Source organism: Bufo gargarizans, chromosome 3 (assembly GCF_014858855.1).
Source record: "Bufo gargarizans isolate SCDJY-AF-19 chromosome 3, ASM1485885v1, whole genome shotgun sequence".
NCBI lineage: Eukaryota > Metazoa > Chordata > Amphibia > Anura > Bufonidae > Bufo > Bufo gargarizans.
Window position 1 is genome coordinate 509,815,315 of NC_058082.1, and position 23,395 is coordinate 509,838,709.

Genomic DNA, 23,395 nt, shown 5'->3' on the forward strand with positions numbered 1-23,395 from the left:
TTTTTGTATAGCACTTACATATTCTGCAGCACTGTACTGTTTTCGTTACTCACATTACTCCTTATCCCTGTCTGGCCTGGTGAGGCGGCTGATGGCTATCACATCTGGGTGGAGGATGAATGGAGAGGGGGCAACAGGGCTGTTCTGTGGGAATCAAACATGCTTGTACTGTAAATGGGAGAGTGGAAAGGAATAAGTATAGATGGAACAAGCATAATTTGACAGATAGCTAACTCAAGCGTATAACTAGTTGTACTACTCCTGGGCTACCCATAGAATTTAAATGCCTGGGCTGTTCATATTTATCACTGCAAGGACATCATAGAAAATCACCATCGCACTACAAAACAGCTTCTAGCTCCGCCCACAGATATCATAAACCATGTATCCACCTATATCAAAATATTACGGAAAGAAGACAAAGTATTTTAGTGGCACTTTGTAAATGTAAAAAAATGAAAAACGTACAATTTTTCCCAGATTTTTTAAAATATTTTTCTAGGTATAAAATATTATAAAGAAAAATTCTGAAATTAAAATGACATAAAAATAAAAATGGCTTAAGTGGGGTAAACGGACCAGTCTTAAACTAGTTAAATAACTGATTCGGAATAAAACAAAGGTATGACCTTCTAAGCTTAAAGAAAAACAAAAAATACAAATAAAAAAAAAAAAAAAAAAAATAATATATTTATATAGACACACACATAGTTCTGGTCATGGCGATTAATAAGATATTAATGCAGAATGTTATGTAAGGGTACTTTCACACTGGCATTTTTCTTTTCCGGCATAGAGTTCCGTCCTAGGGGCTAAATACCGGAAAAATGTATCAGTTTTATCCTAATGCATTCTGAATGGAGAGCCTTCCGTTCAGTATGCATCAGGATGCCTTCAGTTCAGTCCCTCTTAAGTTTTTTGGCCGGAGAAAATACCACAGCATGCTGTATTTTTCTCTCCGGCCAAAAAATCCTGAACACTTGCCGGAATGCCAGCATTCATTTTCATTGAAATGTATTAGTGCCAGATCCGGCATTAAAAATGCCGCATTGATGGATCTGTTCTTCCGGTCCAGTGCATGCGCAGACCTTTAAATCTCTGAAAAAATTAAGAACGGATGAGTTTTGTTCCGGATGACACCGGGGAGACGGATCCGGTATTTCAATGCATATGTCAGATCCGGATCCGTCTGGTGACGAAACTGCCTGTCAGAATCCTCTTCCACAAGTGTGAAAGTACCCTAATGCATACATTGGTTTCACTATTGTTTCAGTTTGCATTGCTTAAGGCACTTTGCTTTTGCAATTGTGCTAATGTAACAGTTCAATACATGACTTCCTCCTAGAATTGATTATATCAAATGGCCCTTCCTTCAAGCTAGCCTTTATAAAGTCATCTTACTGTCAGGGACTTGCATCCAAAAGAGAGAAGGTGAGACAGCTCCTGTTCCAGGGTTTATCATAGATGAGAAACGTCAACTCATAGTGCTACAGCAGAAGAACAAGCTCAGCTTGCTTACACCAGACTTCACGATTTTGTTGTGTTATTTATATGTCTGATAATATATTTAATTCATCTTAAAAAAATGTCATTCTAGGAGCAAGAAGATGCCTTCCATTAAGACACTTTGTTGTCTCCTGGTTCTTGGATCGCTGCAGATCGTTACACCTTCTTTTTATGGTAATTCACCAATATTTTAATGTCGCTTTTTGATTGACCTCCAAAATGACCTTCTTCTTCAGAATATGTTGCTTCTTGATGAATATCTTCTAATATAATAGCTTATATAGTGTGGAATTCAACAGCACATGTTGTGATAGATAGATATAGATAGACTATATTTTAGTTCCCTCATGCAGACTGACCATTGTCTTTGATAGGATAATCCATCTAAAGGAGCATTTTTCATGGGTTCCAATGTTGGGTGGTCAATGATTACGATAGATACCTGTAGATAGATCTTCTAGAGCTGCTTTTTTTCTCAATTTTTTCAAGTTTCTGGATCCTGGTCGGTGATCTTGAGATGATTAGCACCTAATGTTTGTTGAGTCTGACGCTTATCTTTTTCGATTTTAGATAGATAGATAGATAGATAGATATGAGATAGATAACTAGATAGGAGAAATATATCTAAATCGATAGACAAACTACATTTTCTGACATATTTTAGTTCCCTCAAAACCATAGTCTTTGATAGCATAATCTAACTAGAAGAGCATTTTCCATGGCTTCCAATGTTGGGTGGTCCATGTCAAAGATTACGATAGATAGATAGATAGATAGATAGATAGATAGATAGGAGAAAGATATCTAAATAGATAGCCTACATTCTCTGTGACATATTTTTGTTCCCTCATGCAGACTGACCATATTCTTTGATAGCATAATCCATCTAGAAGAGCATTTTTCAATGTAATGTGGGGTGTTCATCTCAAAGATATTTACGATGGATAGATGGATGGACAGACGGACACACAGACACTAGATAGATAGATAGATAGATAGATACTATATTTTCTAACATATTTTCAATTTCCCCAAACATACTGACCAAAGTCAAAATGATTTTGGTGTCCACACCAACGATCCTATAACCCGATGAACCTTTATACCTGCAGATTATCTCTAGCAATAACCTGCCCTAACATCAGGCAGTGTAAAAGGGCCTTATACAAGGTGTTGACTTTTTTCTCGTCATCACTGACTTATTGTCCATTTATTTCTACTACTCAGATGGAGTGGAGGAGCTGGATAATAATCTTATTCTCAGCTCAGTCCAGAAGGCAAAGAAGCTGGTAGACACTGCATACAAGCGCACCCGTGATATGTAAGTCCTGTAATCATAAAATATTAAAAATTATATCTCATTGTATTATATGTAAGGTCATTTATCATCTGGTTTTCTTCGGAGCTTCAGAGTTTTTGATGCCAAAAATAAATGAAAACTATTAGTGTGTAACAGTTTAGGCAAGTATGTAGGTATACTGTTCAACTTAGGAACTAGATACGAGTCTCAGACTATCAGTAGAGATTTTAAAGGGGTTATCCCATGATTAATGTAGAAAATTAAAATCAGACATCATACAGTACATGACAATCTGTAACAAAATTAGAACCAGCCCTGTACCTCACATGGGTCCAGAGATCTCCCCATACATTGCTCTGCTAGTTTTATATCACACTAGAGCCTCTCATCTGTAGACAACACTGCAAACATCAAGACCTGCAGATCTTTATCTTCTGCTATAAAGATCATTCCACAGCTTTCACAATGATTTGGGATTGCATAAATAACAAGATAATGCAAATGAAATACATAAAGATTCCCTGGAGTCTGGGAAGAACTTTTGCATTATAATCATATTGCAGGCATGATCCTGCAGAGCATATAACTTACTTCAGGAATTGCTGAACCACAACGCTGTGTACAAAAATTTGCATAGTTTTGTATGTAAAATCTGTTTTAAAGCAAGAAGTATAAAATCCGGTCACACAGAAGGCATCATCAGTCTGGACATGGTATGAGAGCAGCTGAATACAAATGTAAAAAGTGCTCAGCGGGCAAATGTTACAGTGGCATGCCAGACTGGCGCATGAGCGCGCCTTCAAAATTCTTAGACTTGTAAGATTTATGCTTTAAAGACACAGGGGGGAAGGGGGAATTTTATCATTTGCTGTGTTTATGGTGCAAATTTTAAGTCTGGCTTTGGTGTACCAAATTTATGAATTTGCACTCATATTTATAAAATTTGGCATAAGTTGGATGTGGTTTCACCACTGGTAGTAAAAGTACGCCAGGGGGTCCTTGGCATGGTAATGCAACTTTTAAAAACATAACACATCATAAATAAGCTTTTCACTCCTCTACTGAAAGTGTTGCACAACATCATTGCGACATTTTTACACCAGAAAAATGGCATAGCAGCTCAACTTGCAGGTCTCTTGGAACCCACATGTTCTAGAGATTGATGACAGGGGGGCCGAACTGCTGGATCCTAAAAGTTTATGCTTTTAGAATAAGTGGAATCTTCTTACAGGATGAAGGCATCAGGCTAAAGACCACCATGTATATAATCGCTAATGCATACAGTTAGAGATGAGCGAATCGAAGTTGATGAGTGGAATTCAATCTGAATTTTCAGGAAAAAGTCAATTTGCACCAAAGCCGAATTTCCTCACGCTTCGTGGTACCGAATTGCATTTTTTCCTAAAATGGCTGCTGCACGTGTTAGGACATGGAGCAAAGAACCCTGGGAATGGGAGATCACCCACAATGCCATGCATGCAGCCAATCAGCAGCCATCCCTGTGATGTCACAGCCCTATAAATAGCCTCAGCCATTTTGGATTCTGCCATTTTCCAGTGTGCTTAGTGCAGGAGAGACGTTAGCAGGCGCTAGGGACAGTGCTAGGAAAGACTTCATTGTTCAGTGCCCCGTCCCTTAAAATTGGACCTCCACAGCAGCCCACCCCCTTAACTTTGACCTTTATAGCAGCCTTTCCCTTTAACAGTGACATTTATAGCATACCACCCCCTTGACAGTAACCTCCACAGGGGCCTGCCCCCTTAACAGTGGCCTTTACTGGATAGGGGAGCGTCCTTTTGAACAGCTCACTCTAAGACAGCAGTACTGTACTGTCTAAGTGTGAGCTGCAGGGAGAAAGTCACCCTCCCTCCCTGGAGGGAGCGTGGCCTAACCAGATTTGGACGTGGCTTAGTGGGACCTAGAAGTGGATTTTTAACTTCATTTTTTCAATCTCAGTCGGCTGAAGGAATGGGAGGGTGCGTGGCCTAACAGGATCAGGGGCGTGTCCTTTTGAACAGCTCACTCTAAGGCTACTTTCACACTAGCGTTCGGGGCTCCGCTTGCGAGTTCCGTTTGAAGACTCTCACAAGCGGCCCAGAACAGATCTGTCTAGCCCTAATGCATTCTGAGTGGATGCGGATCTGCTCAGAATGCATCAGTCTGGCACCGTCTGTCCTCCGCTCCGCTCAGCAGGCGGACACCTGAACGCTGCTTGCAGCATTCGGGTGTCCGCCTGGCCGTGCGGAGGCAAACGGATCCGTCCAGAGTTACAATGGAAGTCAATGGGGGCGGATCCGTTTGAGGGTGACACAATATGGTGCAATTTTCCAACGGATCCGCCCCCCTATTGACTTTCAATGTAAAGTCTGGACGGATCCGTCTGAATACAAATTACACTTAGATTTTTTTCTGAAATATAATGCAAACGGTTCCGTTCTGAACGGATACCATTGTTTGCATTATAGGAGCGGATCCGTCTGTACAGATACCAGACGGATCCGCTCCGAACGCAAAGTGTGAAAGTAGCCTAAGACAGCAGCACTGTCTGAGTGTAAGCTGCAGGAAGAAAGTCACCCTCCTCCCACCCCTGCAGCTGACAGAAGTGGATTTTTACCTTCATTTCTTTCAATCCCCGTCAGCTCAGGAGTGGGAGGGGCATGGCCTAATCAGATAAGGGGCGTGATTTAGTGTGACCTGGGGGTGGGCTTTTAAGTCTTTTGAGGGTGGACACATTGTGGCAGGGGGCGTGTCTAGGCCTCCTTCCTGCAAGAGTGACGCCCCTCTGGGCATCTTACTGGCTCATTTGCATACCAAATAAACTGGATTTTCAGAGGATAAAAGCATCTATTGCTGGAACAAGGGCAAATCTTGAAATAAGATACTAAGTGCTATTAAGCCATTGTTTTACTTCAATAGCGATTATCCTTGTGACAGATTCCCTTTAAAGCTGACCTACAGCAGTGAAGATAAATAGCTGGGATGTTATGGAAACCTGGAGTAAAGCTGTGTATGTGGAGGCTGGAGGACCTGCAAGCTTTTATTGGCTGATAAGGCTCATGTAACCAAGCTTCTATTATGAGACCTGGTCTAAAACCTTCCCGGTCACCTGATGTACCTGTGTGCCAAACTTCGTGATTGTAAATGTGACGGTGCGGATTCCTTTAGCGGACATACACACACACACGTACACTCAGCTTTATATATTAGATTTGTAGCATAGGGTGGGTTCACATGATGTTTTATGCCTCTATTTTACGTATACGTTACAAAAAAAAAGGATACAAAAACGCATCAAAAATGCATTTCTTGTATCCCTGAGTACCAGAGTACGGTAAAAAAAAATATATGCTTTTTTTTTACAATGGTAAAAACAAAACCCTTATACATTTTTTTTAACAATAGAACTCTATGTTGAACAGATGCTACTGTATAGGCATCATTCTGAGGCATCCGTTTAACATATACATTTTTGTGTATGTTAAACGGATGCGAGAAACGTGATGTGAACCCACCCTTAACGGGAGTGTCTTTTATTATGGCAGTTAAGGGGGGGTGTCCATTCTACAGCAGCTCTCTCCCTATCACAGCTCAGGGGGCAGTTGAAGGATGAAACTGAACATGTGCGGCCTTATCAGTGAGCAGGACAGAGAAATAAGAAAAAGAAGAACAAGTAGGATGCACTATACAGAAACATTATATTAAATAACTCAGTGATAATATACAAAATTTTTAATTCCATGCAATTACAAATTTATTCAGATTCAGGTGCTGGTTTAAAAACTGTAGAATTTTTCATGGGACAACCCCTTTAGGCTACTTTCACACTAGCGTTCGGGCGGATCCGTTCTGAACGGATCCGCTCATAATAATGCAGACGGAGGCTCCGTTCAGAACGGATCCGTCTGCATTATATTAGCAAAAAAAAGCTAAGTGTGAAAATAGCCTGGGACGGATCCGTCCAGACTTTCAATGTAAAGTCAATGGGGGACGGATCCGCTTGAAGATTGAGCCACATTGTGGCATCTTCAAACGGATCCGTCCCCATTGACTTACATTGAAAGTCTGGACGGATCCGCATGGATCCGCACGCCTCCGAACGGCCAGGCGGACACCCGAACGCTGCAAGCAGCGTTCAGCTGTCCGCCGGTCCGTGCGGAGGCGAGCGGAGCGGAGGCTGAACGCCGCCAGACTGATGCAGTCTGAGCGGATCCGCCTCCATTCAGACTGCATCAGGGCTGGACGGCTGCGTTCGGGTCCGCTCGTGAGCTCCTTCAAACGGAGCTCACGAACGGAAACCCGAACGCTAGTGTGAAAGTAGCCTTAGAGGACAGCTGACAGATTTGTACCTATGGAACTGGCTGGCCTGTTACATGTGCGCTCGGCAGCTGAAGGCATCTGTGTTGGTCCCATGTTCATATGTGCCCGCACTGCTGAGAAAAATTTAATTTTAATATGTAATAATTCATTTTAATATGAGCTTCTAGTAGCAACAGGGGCATTGCCATTACACCTAGAGCCTCTGCTCTCTCTACAAAAGCAGTGAAAACATCATCACACCTGACCCTGTCAATCAAAGTGGAGAGGGCGCCTAAGTTACAGAGAGTGCAGAGCCTCTTGGTGTAACGGCAACGCCCCCGTTGCACATATTAAAACATCACTTTTCTCAGCAATGCGGCCACATATGATCATGGGACCAACACAGATGCCTTCAGCTGCCAAGCGCACATGTCTCAGAGTCGGCCAGTTTCATGGGTACAAATCTGCTGACAGACGCCCTTTAATATGACATAAATTGGTTATACAGATGGAATGGAAAAAACATGTAAGCTGAACAAATGATTGGAGGTTGTTCTGGTATTAGTATTGTGATATCATATTGGGTTGCTTTGCTATGATAAGTGTATCCTAACAGGATTTCTCCTACTTTAAGCCTTAAAGAGCGTCTTAAGAAAGGAACTTTGACTCCGTCTGATGTCATGTCATACTTCAAGCAGCCTGTGGCAACAAGCCGCAATCACATCCGTGCCGCTGATTACATAGAGGCCACCTTTGAACTTCTGAATGAGAAAGTTAAAAGCATCTACAGTCGACCCTTCAACATCTCAGGTACCAGAGAGAAGGGGGGTATGGCTTAGAGCAACAACATTCATTGTAACGAGTGAATTAGTTATTGGGGATATTAGTAATTGCGCAGGATATCATATATCTGTTGTCCACAATAGCATAGTTGAAGGAAGGTTCAGGCTTGGCTGCATTCAATCGCAATCTGTCAATTCCTCCAATATGTTAATCCCAAGGATCCAGGAAGCTGACATCTGTGGTGCTTTTCTACAGGGACCTCACACTATAGCTTTTATAGCTGTTCCACCTGTGCCGGCAACTAACATAGATGAAATAAAAAATCACTAGACAGTTTAATTAAGAACACCCTAATCTTGAGTTGTAACTAGTCTTTATGTCATCACTAAAGATTCAGTGTAGTGCCCTAGCCTGTAGTGCCCTAGCTCCCCCCGACACCTAGCTCTACCTGCACCACCCTAGCTACACTCCCTATCCTAGGTACACCCCTACCTACAGCAGCTGCTCACCTGGACTCCTCAGTATCAAGAATGTGCAAGCATCCGTGTGCTAGAAAATAATGATAAGCGAGTCTTAGGGCCCTTTAACACATTTCAATGATCAGAAAAGAGTTCCCAAATAAGACAGCTCATAACCTTTTCAATCTCTGCACGGGAAAGGAGCAATCCCCATATGATGCATACGAAATAAACCCAGCAGACGAACTTGCTCTTCAGAATGTAGTTTATTAAATGGTTCACCGTTTAATAAACTACATTCTGAAGAGGAAGTTCGTCTGCTGGGATTATTTCGTATGCAATGATCAGGAAAGGGCAGCAATCAACCAACAAACGATAAAACAATCAGGTGATCAGACCTTTTATGAGAGCATAAAAATGCTTGCTGGTGAGCGGTACCATCTCCTAGTGTAAACGGAGGATGAGCTGCCCGCGCTATGAAGATTGAAGGTTCTTTTAGACGGTCTGATTTCAGCCTGGAATGGTTTCTAAATGATGATATAAAAAGTTGAGCGATTTTTATTTGAAAGACCTTTTAGACGAGCCAGTGCACACTGAAAGGTAGATGAATGATCGTCAGTAAGATCCATTCAGTTTGCATATTGTCAGCTGCTCATCCCTTTTCACACAGGAAGATGTGCTGATGACATTTTTATGCTAACTCGTCCGACGAAAGAGCATTTGCTCATTTGTTATCTGGTCACTGTCCTGTTTACACTGGGAACAAGCATTGGATGGATGCTTTTTTGGTCAATCATTGGACAATGTAAAAGGGGCCCAGAAAAGGGCCGAATGTTTGTATTAATTCATTGTTCCCTTGGGTCTTTTCTTTGCCTATATAGTGCAGGATAGACCACTATTAAAGAATAAGATATGTGTGTATGTCTTGTGTGTATCTGTTTTATTGGCTGTGCAGTCTGTGGGTTGTCAGCCATCTTGATTCTCTCCTCGGATATGGTTTTCCTAATGAATCCTACATTACCCATCATGCCTGGCTTTGCAGAGACAAAGGGGGCAGAGTCTTATCACACTGCACTGCTCTGCTCTGTGCAAAGGCAGCAATAACTGACATAGAACTACACTGGAGAGTCAGCACACACAGATAATACAGACAGGCAGTTTGAATGAGGAGATATATATATATATATATATATATATACTAGTATAAACTCAACTGCTATACATCTGCACCCCTGGTCCTTTAGATAGAGGAGACATTATACAGGATGGCCCACGAAAAAGTTGCCCTCCTTCAATATCTCCAAATCAAACTGCCTAATAGTAAATATGTCTTAGTTGTCCACAGCAACCAATCAGAGCTCAGATTTATTTTTTTCAAAGCCCTGTAGGAACTGAAAGCTGAGCTCTTATAGATTGCTATGGGCTACTAAGACAGATTTACTATTATACTTTGATTTGGAGATATTAGAGGTGGGCTACTTTTTAATGGGCGACCCTGTATCATCAACAGAGCACAGGGATATACAAAAAAAAAGATGGAGCGAGGGTAGGGGCCTGAAGGCTGCCAGGAGGGATTTGATATGTGATGATGTCATTCTGTAGTTCACAGGAAGCCAGCTACACAGGAGAGACTGATCTCCTGTCTACACATTTGAGCAAGCTTTGGGCTGCTGGTCAGACCTGAGGTCACATGACCAGGTTCCCATCATAAAAAGGTTCAAAATGTATGGATGCAATGAATTAGGTTGTAACAATTACACTGCTAGAGTAATGGTGGTGAGTTAGCAATCAATCAGTGCTTCTACAGGATGAAATCAGCTTGTCTAAAAGAATCCTAAGTCACACCTGACACAATTGAGTGTTGAGAGTATAAGAAAAAGCGCCATCCGCTCTGGTGGCCGGGACCACAGGGGGCACACATAGGCACGCATGCTCAGCAGATCCTGTCCCTCCCACCTCTTATCTGTGCTGCGGCAGTGACCATAACCCCTTGATATGAAAAGTGTATAACAATGAAACAAGCCAGCAAAGAAAGCAATATGGACAATCACAATACATTAGAAGGTGCATTGTATTAACTTTCTGTACATGATAAATGCCTTTTGCTGAAGTGAGAGAACCCCTTTAAGTCTGTGTAATAATCTAGAGCTTCTGATTGTTTGCGATGTCTTAGATTTTGTAGTTTGACAGGTTAAAATAATTTTACCCTACATGAACAAGCGTTACAAATATGTTATTATGTGTTCAACAGACCTGCTGACAGCCAACCAGATAGACATGTTGCATAAGGTTTCTGGATATTCTTTCCTACATCTTCCAAAAGATTGTCCAGAAAGCCGTTACCGTACCTTCACAGGGGAGTGCAACAACAGGTGAGAAGAGGGCTTAAAGCTTAGGTCCGCCTTGAGAACCATTTTTTCTGTTCCGATGCATCAACAAAATTACAGCTTTTCAAAAAGTTTTCATTAAAAAATGTCCTGTTGATCTGCAGCTACAGCAGCTATGCGCAATTATGCACCTCCATGGTGAGAGTACAAATCTGTCAACTTCTTCATGTCAACCTACCTGAACTTGTAACTGTAGAGATGCATCTATTTTGTTTTACAGATACTAGTCTGTAACTATAGAGATGAATATGCCTGGATAATAGCTTCAGACACAAAATAGGAAATTCCTAAAGCGAATTTGCCAGCTGAAAAACAGTCCCATTAGGCTACTTTCACACTTGCAGCAGAGTGATCCTGCAAGCAGTTCCGTCGCCAGAACTTCATGCAAACGGACAGCATTTGTAGACGGATCCGGTCTTACAAATGCATTGCAAGAACAGATCCGTCTCTCATCCGGAGAAACTGATCCGTTATATTTTTTTTCACACTTTTACTGTGCATGCGCAGACCGGAAGGACAGATCCGGTATTGCAGTATTTTTAATACATTTCAATGTAAATTAATGCAGAATCCGGCAACTGATCCAGAATTTTGGACAGAGATAATACCGCAGCATGCTGCGGTATTTCCTCTGTCCAAAACGCCGTTCAGTGACTGAACTGAAGACATCCTGGTGCATCCTGAATGGATTTCTCTCCATTCAGAATGCATGAGGATGAAACTGATCAGTTCTTTTCCGGTATTGAGCCCCTAGGACGGAACTCAGTGCCGGAAAAGAAAAACGCTAGTGTGAAAGTACCCTAAGCCTGTAAGCAGTGTATAGTGGAAGTGATGCCGAGTCTGGTTATGTCATTTTTTTCTTCATACTCACTTGCATTCTGATACTGTGCTCACAAACCAGCAGTAAAATGCATTGCGAGGACTCCTGAGCTCACACACCTACTGGAGAGGACTCAAAGAGGAGTCCACTCAATGCATTTTACTGCTGGTTTGTGGAGCACAATGTCAGAATGCAAGTGAGTATGAAGATAAAAATGACATAACCTGGACTCAGCATCACTTCCACTATACACAGTTTACTCTAGTTTGGGGGTGTTTTGGAGCTAACAGATTCCCTTTAAATAACACCATTTTCAAAGTGACTTCATTCTTTACCCAAAACAGGGTCAGCCTGGCCCACCAGAGGATCCTCTGGTGGGCCCAAGCTCTAACAATAATGGACCCCTAGTAAAACTGGGCCCCGATCTCCTCTGGTGGGCCCAAGGGACTTCAGTCTGACACAGACCTCAGATGCTTTGAGACTGGGACAGGGGCAGGGGCTAACTGTAAAATGTTACATATACTAGTTCAACATGTGATTGCTAAGCATTTAGAGATAAATGACACAGATTTTTGTTTTATCAGGAGATTCCCAGACTTTGGAGTTTCCAATCGTCCTTACACACGCTTGCTGCCAGCTCAGTATGAAGATGGGAGAGGGCTCCCGAAAGGCTGGACAGAAAATCAAAGGATCAATGGCTTTCCTTTACCTCTGGTGAGTTTGCAGACAGACCATATTTCATTGTGAATAAAGACTATATGAGCCTTCTGCAAAGTACATGGACTTCTTTGGTGCTGCTCAGATATTTCTGTTTCAGAATGTTCTTTCAATACAGCACAATTAGATACTGTATAATTCTCCCATACTGAAAACAACATTGGAGACTGTAAGTCTATAAGCAGTGCAGTAAGACGGCGCCAATGCAGCCTTCCGACATGTCCATAGGAAATGACTTGAGATACAGTTTGGTGGAATTACCCATTAAAGGGCTTCTGTCATCAGGAACATTGTTATTAAACTGACTTTGGACATGTGCTAATGTTAGCTGAAGATAACAGTCTTTGTCCCTTCTTTCTAGGTGCCTCCAGCCTCTAGGAGCAATGGGGTTGTTGACCCCACTCCTAGAGGCTCCATTCTCCCTCCTCTGGCCGCGCCCTCATCATTTTGATTGACAGGGCCAGACAGGATGATGTAAACAATCAACATGAGCAGGGTGCGGCCAGAAGAGGGAGAGTGGATCCTCTAGGAGTAGGGGCAACACCCCCTATTGCTCGTAGAGACTCATTTGCATAAAATAAAAGTTGACTTTTCAGAAAAACGAAGACATCTAGAGAGAAGAGACAAAGGCTGTTATCTTCAACTGACATTAGCACATGTCTAAAGTCAGCTAGTTTAATAATGATGTTCCTGATGAGAGAAGCCCTTTAAGGAAAACCTTAAAGGCAGTCTGGCTCCAATACATTCACTGTTAACTACCTCAGCTGAATGTAAGGAGACCTTTCACTTAGCAATTTTCATTCTGAAGAAAAAGTATTTTTAGTCCATGTGCAAATGAGCAGTTAAGTGCACTGAAGGTCACTATTTGCACCCTTATTCCTCTTGCTTCCTCTACCAGCCCCTCCTTCTCCTTGATTGACAGGACAAGGTTCCTGCATAGTCATCTCACCTGGCCATGTCAATCTACATGGAAAGGGAGGGGCTGGCAGAAGAAACAGGAGGAGCAATGGTGCACAGAGTGGCTTGGGCCCATCCTTGGTGCACATAACTGCTCATTTTCATATGAATGAAAAGTACTTTTTCTCCAGAATGAAGCAAAAGATCACTAAGTGAAATGCATCATTACATTCAGCCGAGCCAGCTCTACAAGACATTGTGCCTGGTTTAGGAGTGAATTTCCTAGTCACAGATTGCCTGTAAGGTCATAAGTTCTAAGCTCTTTATTACATTTTTTGCACTGATGCCTAGATTTACTAACAGCTATCTTCTCATGCACTTCTCTTGTATTGCAGGCCAGGGCTGTGTCAAATCAGATTATCCGGTTCCCAGAGAGAGAACAGACCCTGGACAATCAACGGTCTCTTATGTTCATGCAGTGGGGACAGTGGATTGATCATGACCTTGACCTGGCACCAGAAACACCATCAAGATCAACCTTTTTAAGAGGCATTGACTGTGATCACAGCTGTGCCCGGGAGCTACCATGCTTCCCCTTGCGGGTAACTTTTTGTTGAAAATATTTTTGAGTTTATTAGTGGTAAATCAACATGGAGTGATCAGATATAGAATACAAGAATACAGCTAATTGGGACGGAGGGGTTGATCACAAAGTTTTTTCTGGATCCCCCATCAGTCAAGTGTATAAGTTTATTTCAATATGGAGTGAGGCATAGACATTTGGCAGACCCATTTCTTGTTGAAATCCAGCATACTCAGTTCTTATTTCTCTCAACGGCTATCATCAGGGGTCTGTTAGGTGACACATAGGTTTGTCCGATCCTGCTGAAAACAATGGGACTTGTATTACTGTGCTATCTGTTCTTATTTACAACAGAAATGTAAGCTGTCCTTGTTATATTGGAGATGCAATCAATAAAATGTGAATACAATTCTTTTATGTGCTTGCAGATTCCCCCAAATGACCCTCGTATAGCTAACCGCAGTGACTGCATCCCACTTTTCCGCTCAAGTCCCGCTTTTCGGCGATCTTCTCCAATACGTGAACAGATGAATATCCTCACATCATACGTTGATGGCAGTCAAGTATATGGCAGCACAAATGAGTTGGCCAACAGACTACGTGACAGAACCAATCAACTGGGCCTCATGGCTATTAATAATAGGTTTAATGATAATGGTCGTGCCTACCTACCTTTTAGTACAAATGGAATTGAAGAAGATTTCTGTCTGCAGACTAACAGGACATCTGGTCTCCCATGCTTCTTAGCTGGTAAGTTCTGTTATTTTTTTTTTACTATTTATCTACAATTTTCAGCTTTTTTCATATGCCGACTAAATTCTACTGACTTTGGACACTGCTAAATAAAACAGGGACTAAAACTGTCTAGGGACATATTTTAAATTTCAACATAAACTTTGGGTAATTCTGTGCACAGTGGATATATTGTTTTTGTTATCTTTAGGTGATGGTCGTGTCAGTGAGCAGCCTGGTTTAACTGCCTTTCACACACTCTTTGTGCGAGAACACAACCGTATAGCTACAGTGTTACGTAGGCTGAATCCTACCTGGAACGGAGAAAGACTTTTCCAAGAGAGCAGGAAAATAATTGGCGCCATTACACAGGTGAGACATTCTGGAAAAATCCTGATTGAAAAGGTTTCCATCTGACTGTACCATCCAGTCAACCAAATCATCTTCTCAGGGAAGGGCCTTCTTCACTAGCTAATTATTGGGCAAAAAAACCTTTTGATGCCGATCATTGGCCTCGTGTAAAAGGCCCTGCAATCAGCCGACAGACAAGCATGTTAGATGGTTGATTGGCTATTTCATGATAGCATAAAAATTATATTGGAAAAAGAAAAAAAATAATGTACCGTAAATGAATGGTCACTCGAATGATCCAATGTAGCTGTTCATTTGGGCAATAGTTGCCTGTGAAGCTCCTTGAATGAACACCAACAGACATGCTATATGTATCAGCAATAGAAAGAATTAAGAACACTGTTGCAATTCCATTTGAAAGATTGGTATGTTTTGCAAGATCTAACATATTTTTTTTCAACAATCCTGGTTAATAGCCTGCAGGCCATGTCCTTGAAGCCATAGGCATCCTGTGTACCATGTATGGTGCCTTCATGTGAAATGCTTTTCTGGGACAAAATACCTCAGTAATACAGCATCTTTTTATTTTTATTTTTGTTAACTATTTGTCTTTACATACAGAGAAGCAATATGGCCCCATAGATCTCTGTAGATGCCTAATGAGAGCTGTGTATGTGCCTTTCTTAATCATATGTCAGCATGAACTGTGTGTGTGTGTTTGTGTGTGTGTGTGGCCTCAGCCTTACAAGGATATCTACAATACAAAATGTTTAATTTGATCATATAAGCAACAAATACGTTCTTGTATTTTATTTTCCATTTGCCTTTTTTATATTCAGAAAATAAACTACAAGGATTGGCTTCCCCTGCTGTTGGGTTCATCAATGTCTCGGATGGTTCCTCCATACTGTGGTTACATCGAAACAGTGGACCCAGGGGCATCTAATGTGTTCAGCTTGGTCTTCCGAATGGGTCACACAATGATCCAGCCATTTATTTATCGATTGGTGGATAAATACCAGACCTCACGAAACTTGCCTCCAATCCCTTTGCACCTTACCTTCTTCAACACATGGAGAGTTGTAAGAGAAGGTACATGAATAGACTTTCATTATGTCATTATGTGTTGCAGTTTTAGTTGATTGGACATGTAACTTCCAGTTATGGTCTTATGTTGTCTGATGTTTAAGCATTTTTGTATCCAGATGGATTCCCATATTTTGATAAAATGTTAATTGCTTACTGGATTAATGTACAATTTTGTTTTGAACAGTATTTCTCAGTGTTTTTTTAAGCAAATTGCTACCAAGAATCATACACAGTACTGAATCTATTAACAACCAAACATAAGCACAGTGCAAGTACCCCTAGGGCATATTTGCCAATTCTCCCAAAATGTCTGGGATCTCAGAAAAAAGAGAGATCTCCTGGACTCATTGAAGAGGTGGCAAATCTTCCAGGTTCTGCATAGGGGTCTGCTTTGTGTCAGAAATAAGTCCTCCATGCCCTTTAATTTGTTGAGGCATAGGGATTATGTATCATAAGACACAGCCCTGGTGCTCAAACAGTTTGTTGAAAGGGTGGAACTGTGAGGGAGAAAGGGGCATGGCCAAGTATAAAGGGCTGTGGTCAGTCAAAAAGGGGCACGTTTATGTGCCCCTTGTAGGACAACCTCCAAAACTTGGCATCTATGCCTAAAGACATGACGTATGACCCCAGGGGTACCACAGGTTACAAACCTAGAGGGTCTTCTTATGTTATGTGTTGAAAGGTGACAACATGAAAGATATAATCTAATCGAAAAGTTAACTAAAACTAGGGTTTACTAAGGTTTAAAAAAAAAAAAAAAGTGTGCTCTACAAAACAATTTTACTTGTTTTTACATAGGGAAGGGAAGTGTCTTTTGACTTTGTGAAGCACACAGATCCAAACATTTACCTATGCACCTGGATCACAGGGCAGCTTTCATTTTTTAACAGAAGAACATGAAATGAAAGCTGCTCTGTTATTGGTTTTGTTATGGGCAAAAAAGACAGTTTCATAAATCTCCCTTATAGTGTAACTGGAAAGGCAACTACAGCTTTCCAAGGTATAAAGCTCGTTCTCTGAAAATCCAACGTAGATATGCCATTATACTACATTTTTTACATACACAACTCTCTTTGTTACTACAGGAGGTATTGATCCTCTTTTTCGAGGCCTCATGGCAAATCGGGCAAAACTGAACAGGCAGAACCAGATTTTGGTTGATGAACTCAGAGAACATCTGTTCGAGCTGTTCAAACGTATTGGCCTTGACTTGGGAGCTCTCAACATGCAGCGTGGCCGGGACCATGGATTACCAGGTGATAATGCTTCTGGGTGATATAAAAGATGTATGAAAGCATAACTACAGTCTATAGATCATAATAAATCCCCCCAATGTTTATATTGCAGTATCATTACTATTCAGGGATCAGTAGTCCATGTTACTGCCCCGTATATTGGAATGTGGTCTGTCACCATGACCTTGCTTAGAGCCTACAATAACCCAAAAACCAAACCTCACTCCCCAACCTACTACAACTTGTACAAAAAAAGAGCAAGGATTTAACAAGGTAAAAAATCTCATTTTATTCAATATAAATCACATGATCATTACAGGTGTAATGATCATGTGATTTATATTGAATAAAGTGAGATTTTTTACCTTGTTAAATTACAGGTGTAATGATCATGTGATTTATATTAAATAAAATGAGATTTTTTTACCTTGTTAAATCCTTGCTCTTTTTTTGTACAAACCATGACCTTGCTTTGCATATAACACATTTTATTTTTTTACCTTTTAAATATTAAAATAAACTGGAATGCTGCACCTACTATGTAGAGCAACCTGTCACCTGAATACCACCATCATTTATTAAAAAGGGTTATTTGTAATGCAACACCTTGAAAATTGTCTGTTTCTATAGGGTACAATGCATGGAGAAGATTTTGTGGACTTTCTCAGCCCAGGAATGTGACTGAACTAGCACAGGTGTTGAGAAACAAGCAACTGGCTGAAAAATTCATTTCTCTTTATGGTACCCCGCAAAATATTGACATCTGGGTGGGAGCTGTTGCCGAACCTCTGCTACCAAATGCGAGAGTTGGTGAACTGCTAGCTTGTTTAATCGGGAACCAGTTCCGCAGAACCCGTGATGGAGACAGGTGAGTACAGCAGCAAATAATAGTAGATATCGATTTTCATATGTAAACCCCAGGGGTTGAAGGGTAGCAATCACAGCTGGTTCCTCATGGACCCTAAAAAGCCTTTTACCACATAAGAAGACACCAGTATTTGGAAGGTGGAGGCCCTGCATTGAGGCTCGAGAACATTGCTTAGTGTTATTCCAAGGCTGACAAATCAATGCAGATAAACAGTCACAGTGTTTTCTTGTACAAACTGCACCAACCACTTGGCAAGGAAATGTAAGGGAAAGAAAAGGGTTAATAATCTAACCTTAATGAGGCAGGGAAAGGGTTAAAGAGGTATTCCGGTAAAGTAATTTTCTTTTTAAAAAGGCTGCAAGCTGTGACCCAACCAGAACCCATACTTATACATATAACCAGAGCTTCAATTTACCAGGCAATCCATTTGTCTAGCTCCTGTGTGAGCCTGCAACACACTGAGAGTATCATCTTCCCTCACAAAACTACTACAAAGACTACAATCCCCACAATCCCTAGCTTTCCTGCTGTGAGTGTTGATGTTTATTGATTGGCTGCCTGATATACAGTCCGGTCACGCCCCCTCTACTCAGTAATCACCAGCACACTAACACTCCCTTTGTTTCACAACATATTTAGCTACAGAATTGATAGCAACACACTGAGCATGCTCGTTTCCAGGGGGTTTGCTCGTCTCCCAGGGGTTGCTTGCTCATTGTTCAGGGGAGTGCTTATTGTCCAGGAGATGATCCTCTTCTGGGGGCTGCACAACTACACTGCAGAGCGCTGCACCCGGCAGGGCACGCTCCCGAGCATGCCTCCTGTCAGTGCACGTGGGTGGGCGCGGCTATATGACATCACTGAGCCAGCCTGCGTATGTGCCGGCACACATGTGTTGGCACCTCTCCCGATCTGCAATATGCAGTGCTGGAGTGGGGACCGGCATCCTGTGTAACAGAGACAGAGGATCAAAAGATTTGATGTGCCCCTAACTGGACATATTTGTCCAGTTGCCCAGGCTGCTCCACTCCCCAGGAGGCAAACTTGACTAGGCTCATGTGTGCCTGCAGGGGAACCTTTTAAAGAGGACATGTGTGTATTATTTCTGGCACTTCCTTATCAAACTGATAGATTAGTGTTTATGAGATCAGGCGATCAGAGATAAGAGCTATACAGGAGCCATCATCTGACTGGATTCAGAATAAACAGAAAGTGACAGTCTGCACATGGACCGACAGTTAAACCCTGTATCACAAAAACTGCTAAAAGTTTTTAATAAAAACCAATTGCAAAAATTATTGCCCAAAATGAGTAAAATGTAATAAAAAAAAAAATGCCCCTGAAGGTGTTCATAGACTTTAAAAAGGTTTTCCAGCATTAAGGTGTTTAACAGATATGCTCATGTAGTTGCTTACCTCATGTACTCCTTCCCCATGCTTTTTTTTATTTTTTTTACAATGTGGACTCTCCTGACCTATTTTCACCATATAAACTAATCACTCTGGTTTGTTTCTATGGCTGGGTTCACATCACGTTTTTTCCCATCCGTTTAGTTTAACGTATATGTTAAGTAGATGCCTCAGACCGATGCCATACAGTGGCATCCGTTCACCATACAGTTGCATTGTAAAAAGAAGTACACGTTTTTTTACCGGACTGTGCAGGATAAAAGATAGTGGTGTGCTGCGTTTTTGCATCCCTTTTTTTGTATACGTCAAATGCAGGCATAAAATGTGACGTGAATCCACCCTATCCTGTATGTAGCACTTCCTGTTGCTGCATCCAACCAAACCCATAATGCACTTCTCCTTTCTTAGCCCCAGCACTGCCCCTAACAACACCCAGCTAGTTTATAGCTCCTCCCACCCTGTAGTTACATAGACACTCCCCTGTCACTGCCCCTTTATGGACATGTGACCACAGCCCAGAACGAAGGATAGAAGCAATACAGGTACAAGAAATACATTACAAAATTACAGCTCCCTTCATTAAAGGGGTTCTACACCTTCATTTAACTGATGATCTATCCTCTGGATAGATCATCAGCTTCTGATCGGCGGGGGTCCGACACCCGGGACCCCCGCCGATCAGCTGTTTGAGAAGGCAGCGGCGCTCCAGCAGCGCCGCTGCCTTCTCACTATTTACCGCCGGGCCGCCCGCCCACTGACGTCACGACTTGTATCAACTAGAGTGGGCGCGGCTAAGCTCCATTCAAGTGAACAGAGCTTAGCCGCGCCCACTCTAGTTGATACAAGTCGTGACGTCAGTGGGCGGGCGGCCCAGCGGTAAATAGTGAGAAGGCAGCGGCGCTGCTGGAGCGCCGCTGCCTTCTCAAACAGCTGATCGGCGGGGGTCCCGGGTGTCGGACCCCCGCCGATCAGAAGCTGATGATCTATCCAGAGGATAGATCATCAGTTAAATAAAAGTGCAGAACCCCTTTAATGATTATTTTAAAGGATGTTGATGCAAACTGGAGAAGCCCTTTAAGGTTTCCAAACAGTGACCATTGTGCTTGCTAGGCAATTCGTAAGTAAGTTAGTGCAGCTGCTTAGCAAGAGGAACCATTACCAACTGGTGATGTTGTGCATATGTGGTGAGTAGAAGGCAGAAGGCACTTCTGTCTGTAGGAATGTTATACGATATGGTTGTTCTGGTGTTTTCCATAATACTTTTGCATTATATTATTGTAGTGGTTCAGTGAAGCGAAACTGATCATTATAATATATTGCATTTACAATTTTCTTAACAGATTTTACTATGAGAGACATACCGAGTTTACAGCAGCTCAAAGGGCAGCTATAGAAAAAGTGAAAATGTCTCGAATCATCTGCGACAACACAGCAATCACCGAAGTTCCTCAAAATGTGTTTGTAGCAAACTCCTACCCAAGAGATTTTGTAAATTGCTCCAAGATTAGCGCTTTTGATTTGAGCCCTTGGAGGAGAAGGACGAGCGGATCAGGTATGAGCTTCAGTAGAGATGATACATTGTTGAAGTGCCAATAATTAGTCAATTTCATAGACCTTTGCCTACATTTTTGTCATGTTCAATTTTCAATTTAAAAAGTTGTGCTCAGCCTAGTCAAGTTAGATGTCAGAAAAGTGGAGTAAGGCTAGTGACAAACCAGCACTAAAGCAATCTGGAAGACTGTAACGGCAGAGGGTTTCTTTTCTGATGGATTCTCTTTAAAGGAGTTGTCTCACTTCCACAAATGGCATTTGTCATATAGACAAATTTAACACAAGGCACTTATGTATTGTGAGTATCCATATTACCTCCTTGCTGGCATAATATATATTTCTATCACATTATGCACTGCTTGTTGCCAGGGGTTAAGACCACTCTGTAAGCGAGCAACGGTGCTCATGCTTGTACACTATAGGTGGCCAAGACTGCGGGAGCGCATTGGCATGCGTGCGTAGCAACTTCTGTCCACCTTGTATCTGCAATGCAGATTATGGCCACCCCATATATGCACTGCAGAGGTGGCCATAACCGCCGGATACAGGCAATGTATAATATGATGGGAAAAATAAATCAAGCCAGCAAAGGAGGCAATATGGACAATCATAATACATTAGTAAGTGCCTTGTATTAACTGTCCACATGAAATCTGCCATTTGCTGAAGCATATGTAGGTGCTAGTCAAAGCATAATGGCGGCATGTCACACAATGGCGGCTCTGACAAGCAGCTACATATGCTTGAAGAAAGGTGTGTTCTCATAAACCAGAAAAGTTGCAATTAATTGGTTCATGTATCAATGGAATCTTATGATCTAAGCTTTGTATAGTAAAAAAGTTTGTAGCCAGCTCACCTTTTGATTCTGTGTGACGGTGCACGGGGCGGACTTAAGCCAGTCCAAGATGAATACACAAGTAGAAAAAGGCTCCGGCACCAGAAGGACGTAGTGAAAAATCCCGGTCTTTATTTTGTCACCATAAATTAGGTACATCCAGCAACAGTGATACTGTGACCCACTTATCCCCACAGTATCACTGTTGCTGGATGTACCTAATTTATGGTGACAAAATAAAGACTGGGATTTTTCACTACGTCCTTCTGGTGCAGGAGCCTTGATCTAAGCTTTGGCATCCAAAAATAAAGACTACCGAATTGCATTAAAAATTAGAGTGCTGTCCTGATATATTGAATTATGGTTGTCTAAAGGCCTTGTAGCAGAAGAGGCTTCTACTGGACGGGCACCAAGCTATTGTTACTAGGAGATGGATAATGTTGTTGACACCCACTAAGAATAATTTGCTTAAGTGAGACAAGCACTTTAAAATAAACCTAACACATACTTACCAACATTGTGGGCACAAGTAGACTCCACCCCAGGAATGCCTCCAAATCACCCATTTATGAGTGGGGCTTATGGGCCCACACATTTTTACCCTGAGAAAGCACAACATTGCAAGGGACTGTCTCTAAAAAGTAGGGACAATCCCTGCAAATTCTGAACTGTTGGCAACTATACTAACATGGAATAAAGTCTACCTAATTACAGTGTACACTCTCAGGTTTTAAGGCTTCTGTTCCAGGCTGATCCCATTGATTTTAATGGCTCAATCAGGTTTCTTTTTATCCCACTGGGTAGAAAAGTGCCTCATGCTACACTGGTCTTGCCATCGGAAAGCAATGTACAATACAATAAGCCCAGAAATCCAGTAAATAGGATTATATTTATACATATTCTAATGGAACCTTCTGCTCATTTACCGCTCAAGTGGTGGTGACCTAGTTCAGATCCATAAGATAATCTCCAGACTTCTCAGACATAGCAATTACTAACACTAATTTATATGTTTATATGCCATATGTCTTTACATGTCATGAGAAATATGAATTTATCATTTTGTGTTTACCATTTTATTTTCCAGAAGTTGAAGATCCTGAAGAATAAAGGAGTCACAGATGTAATATGATGGCCTGTCATGTTCCTCCAAGCTATGCCATGCCTTATATACAACTGAATGTCTTCCTGACATAGGCTAAGTGCTAAAATGAATCGCCAAGACGCTTTAAGAACGGAAGAGTGTACTTTGCTGTGCGTGTAAAGTGGGAGATGTTACAGAGTCTGGAATCAGGACTGGTTGTAACTTCCTAATATCCTGTGCCACATTTGTCTGGGGGCAGAGACTTGTTATGACTGAGAATTTACAGTGCTTTTAATTACAGTTCATTCATATTACTATTAATCCAGGCATATTGACACTTGTATTATAAAATTTTAATAAATTAAATTTCAATTCATAAAATGACTAAACTTATTTACTAATTCTAAGAATTGGACTAACTGCACACTGACTCTACCTCGAGTCTTAAAGGGCATCTGTCAGCAGATTTGTACCTATGAAACTGGATGGCCTGT

General features: G+C 41.7%; 1 protein-coding gene across 1 annotated transcript; it reads left to right on the plus strand.

The window, feature by feature from the left end:
* The first annotated feature begins 1,397 nt into the window (after window positions 1-1,397).
* On the plus strand, window positions 1,398-23,282 carry LOC122932595 (eosinophil peroxidase-like). Its single transcript, XM_044287096.1, has 14 exons — window positions 1,398-1,431; window positions 1,598-1,680; window positions 2,734-2,827; window positions 7,737-7,912; window positions 10,595-10,715; window positions 12,135-12,264; window positions 13,560-13,766; window positions 14,176-14,497; window positions 14,691-14,851; window positions 15,670-15,922; window positions 17,005-17,175; window positions 17,785-18,022; window positions 20,772-20,983; window positions 22,905-23,282. Exons 2-14 carry the CDS (start codon window positions 1,608-1,610, stop codon window positions 22,925-22,927), a joined length of 2,181 nt encoding a protein of 726 aa, XP_044143031.1. The 5' UTR covers window positions 1,398-1,431; window positions 1,598-1,607; the 3' UTR covers window positions 22,928-23,282.
* Window positions 23,283-23,395: the final 113 nt, after the last annotated feature.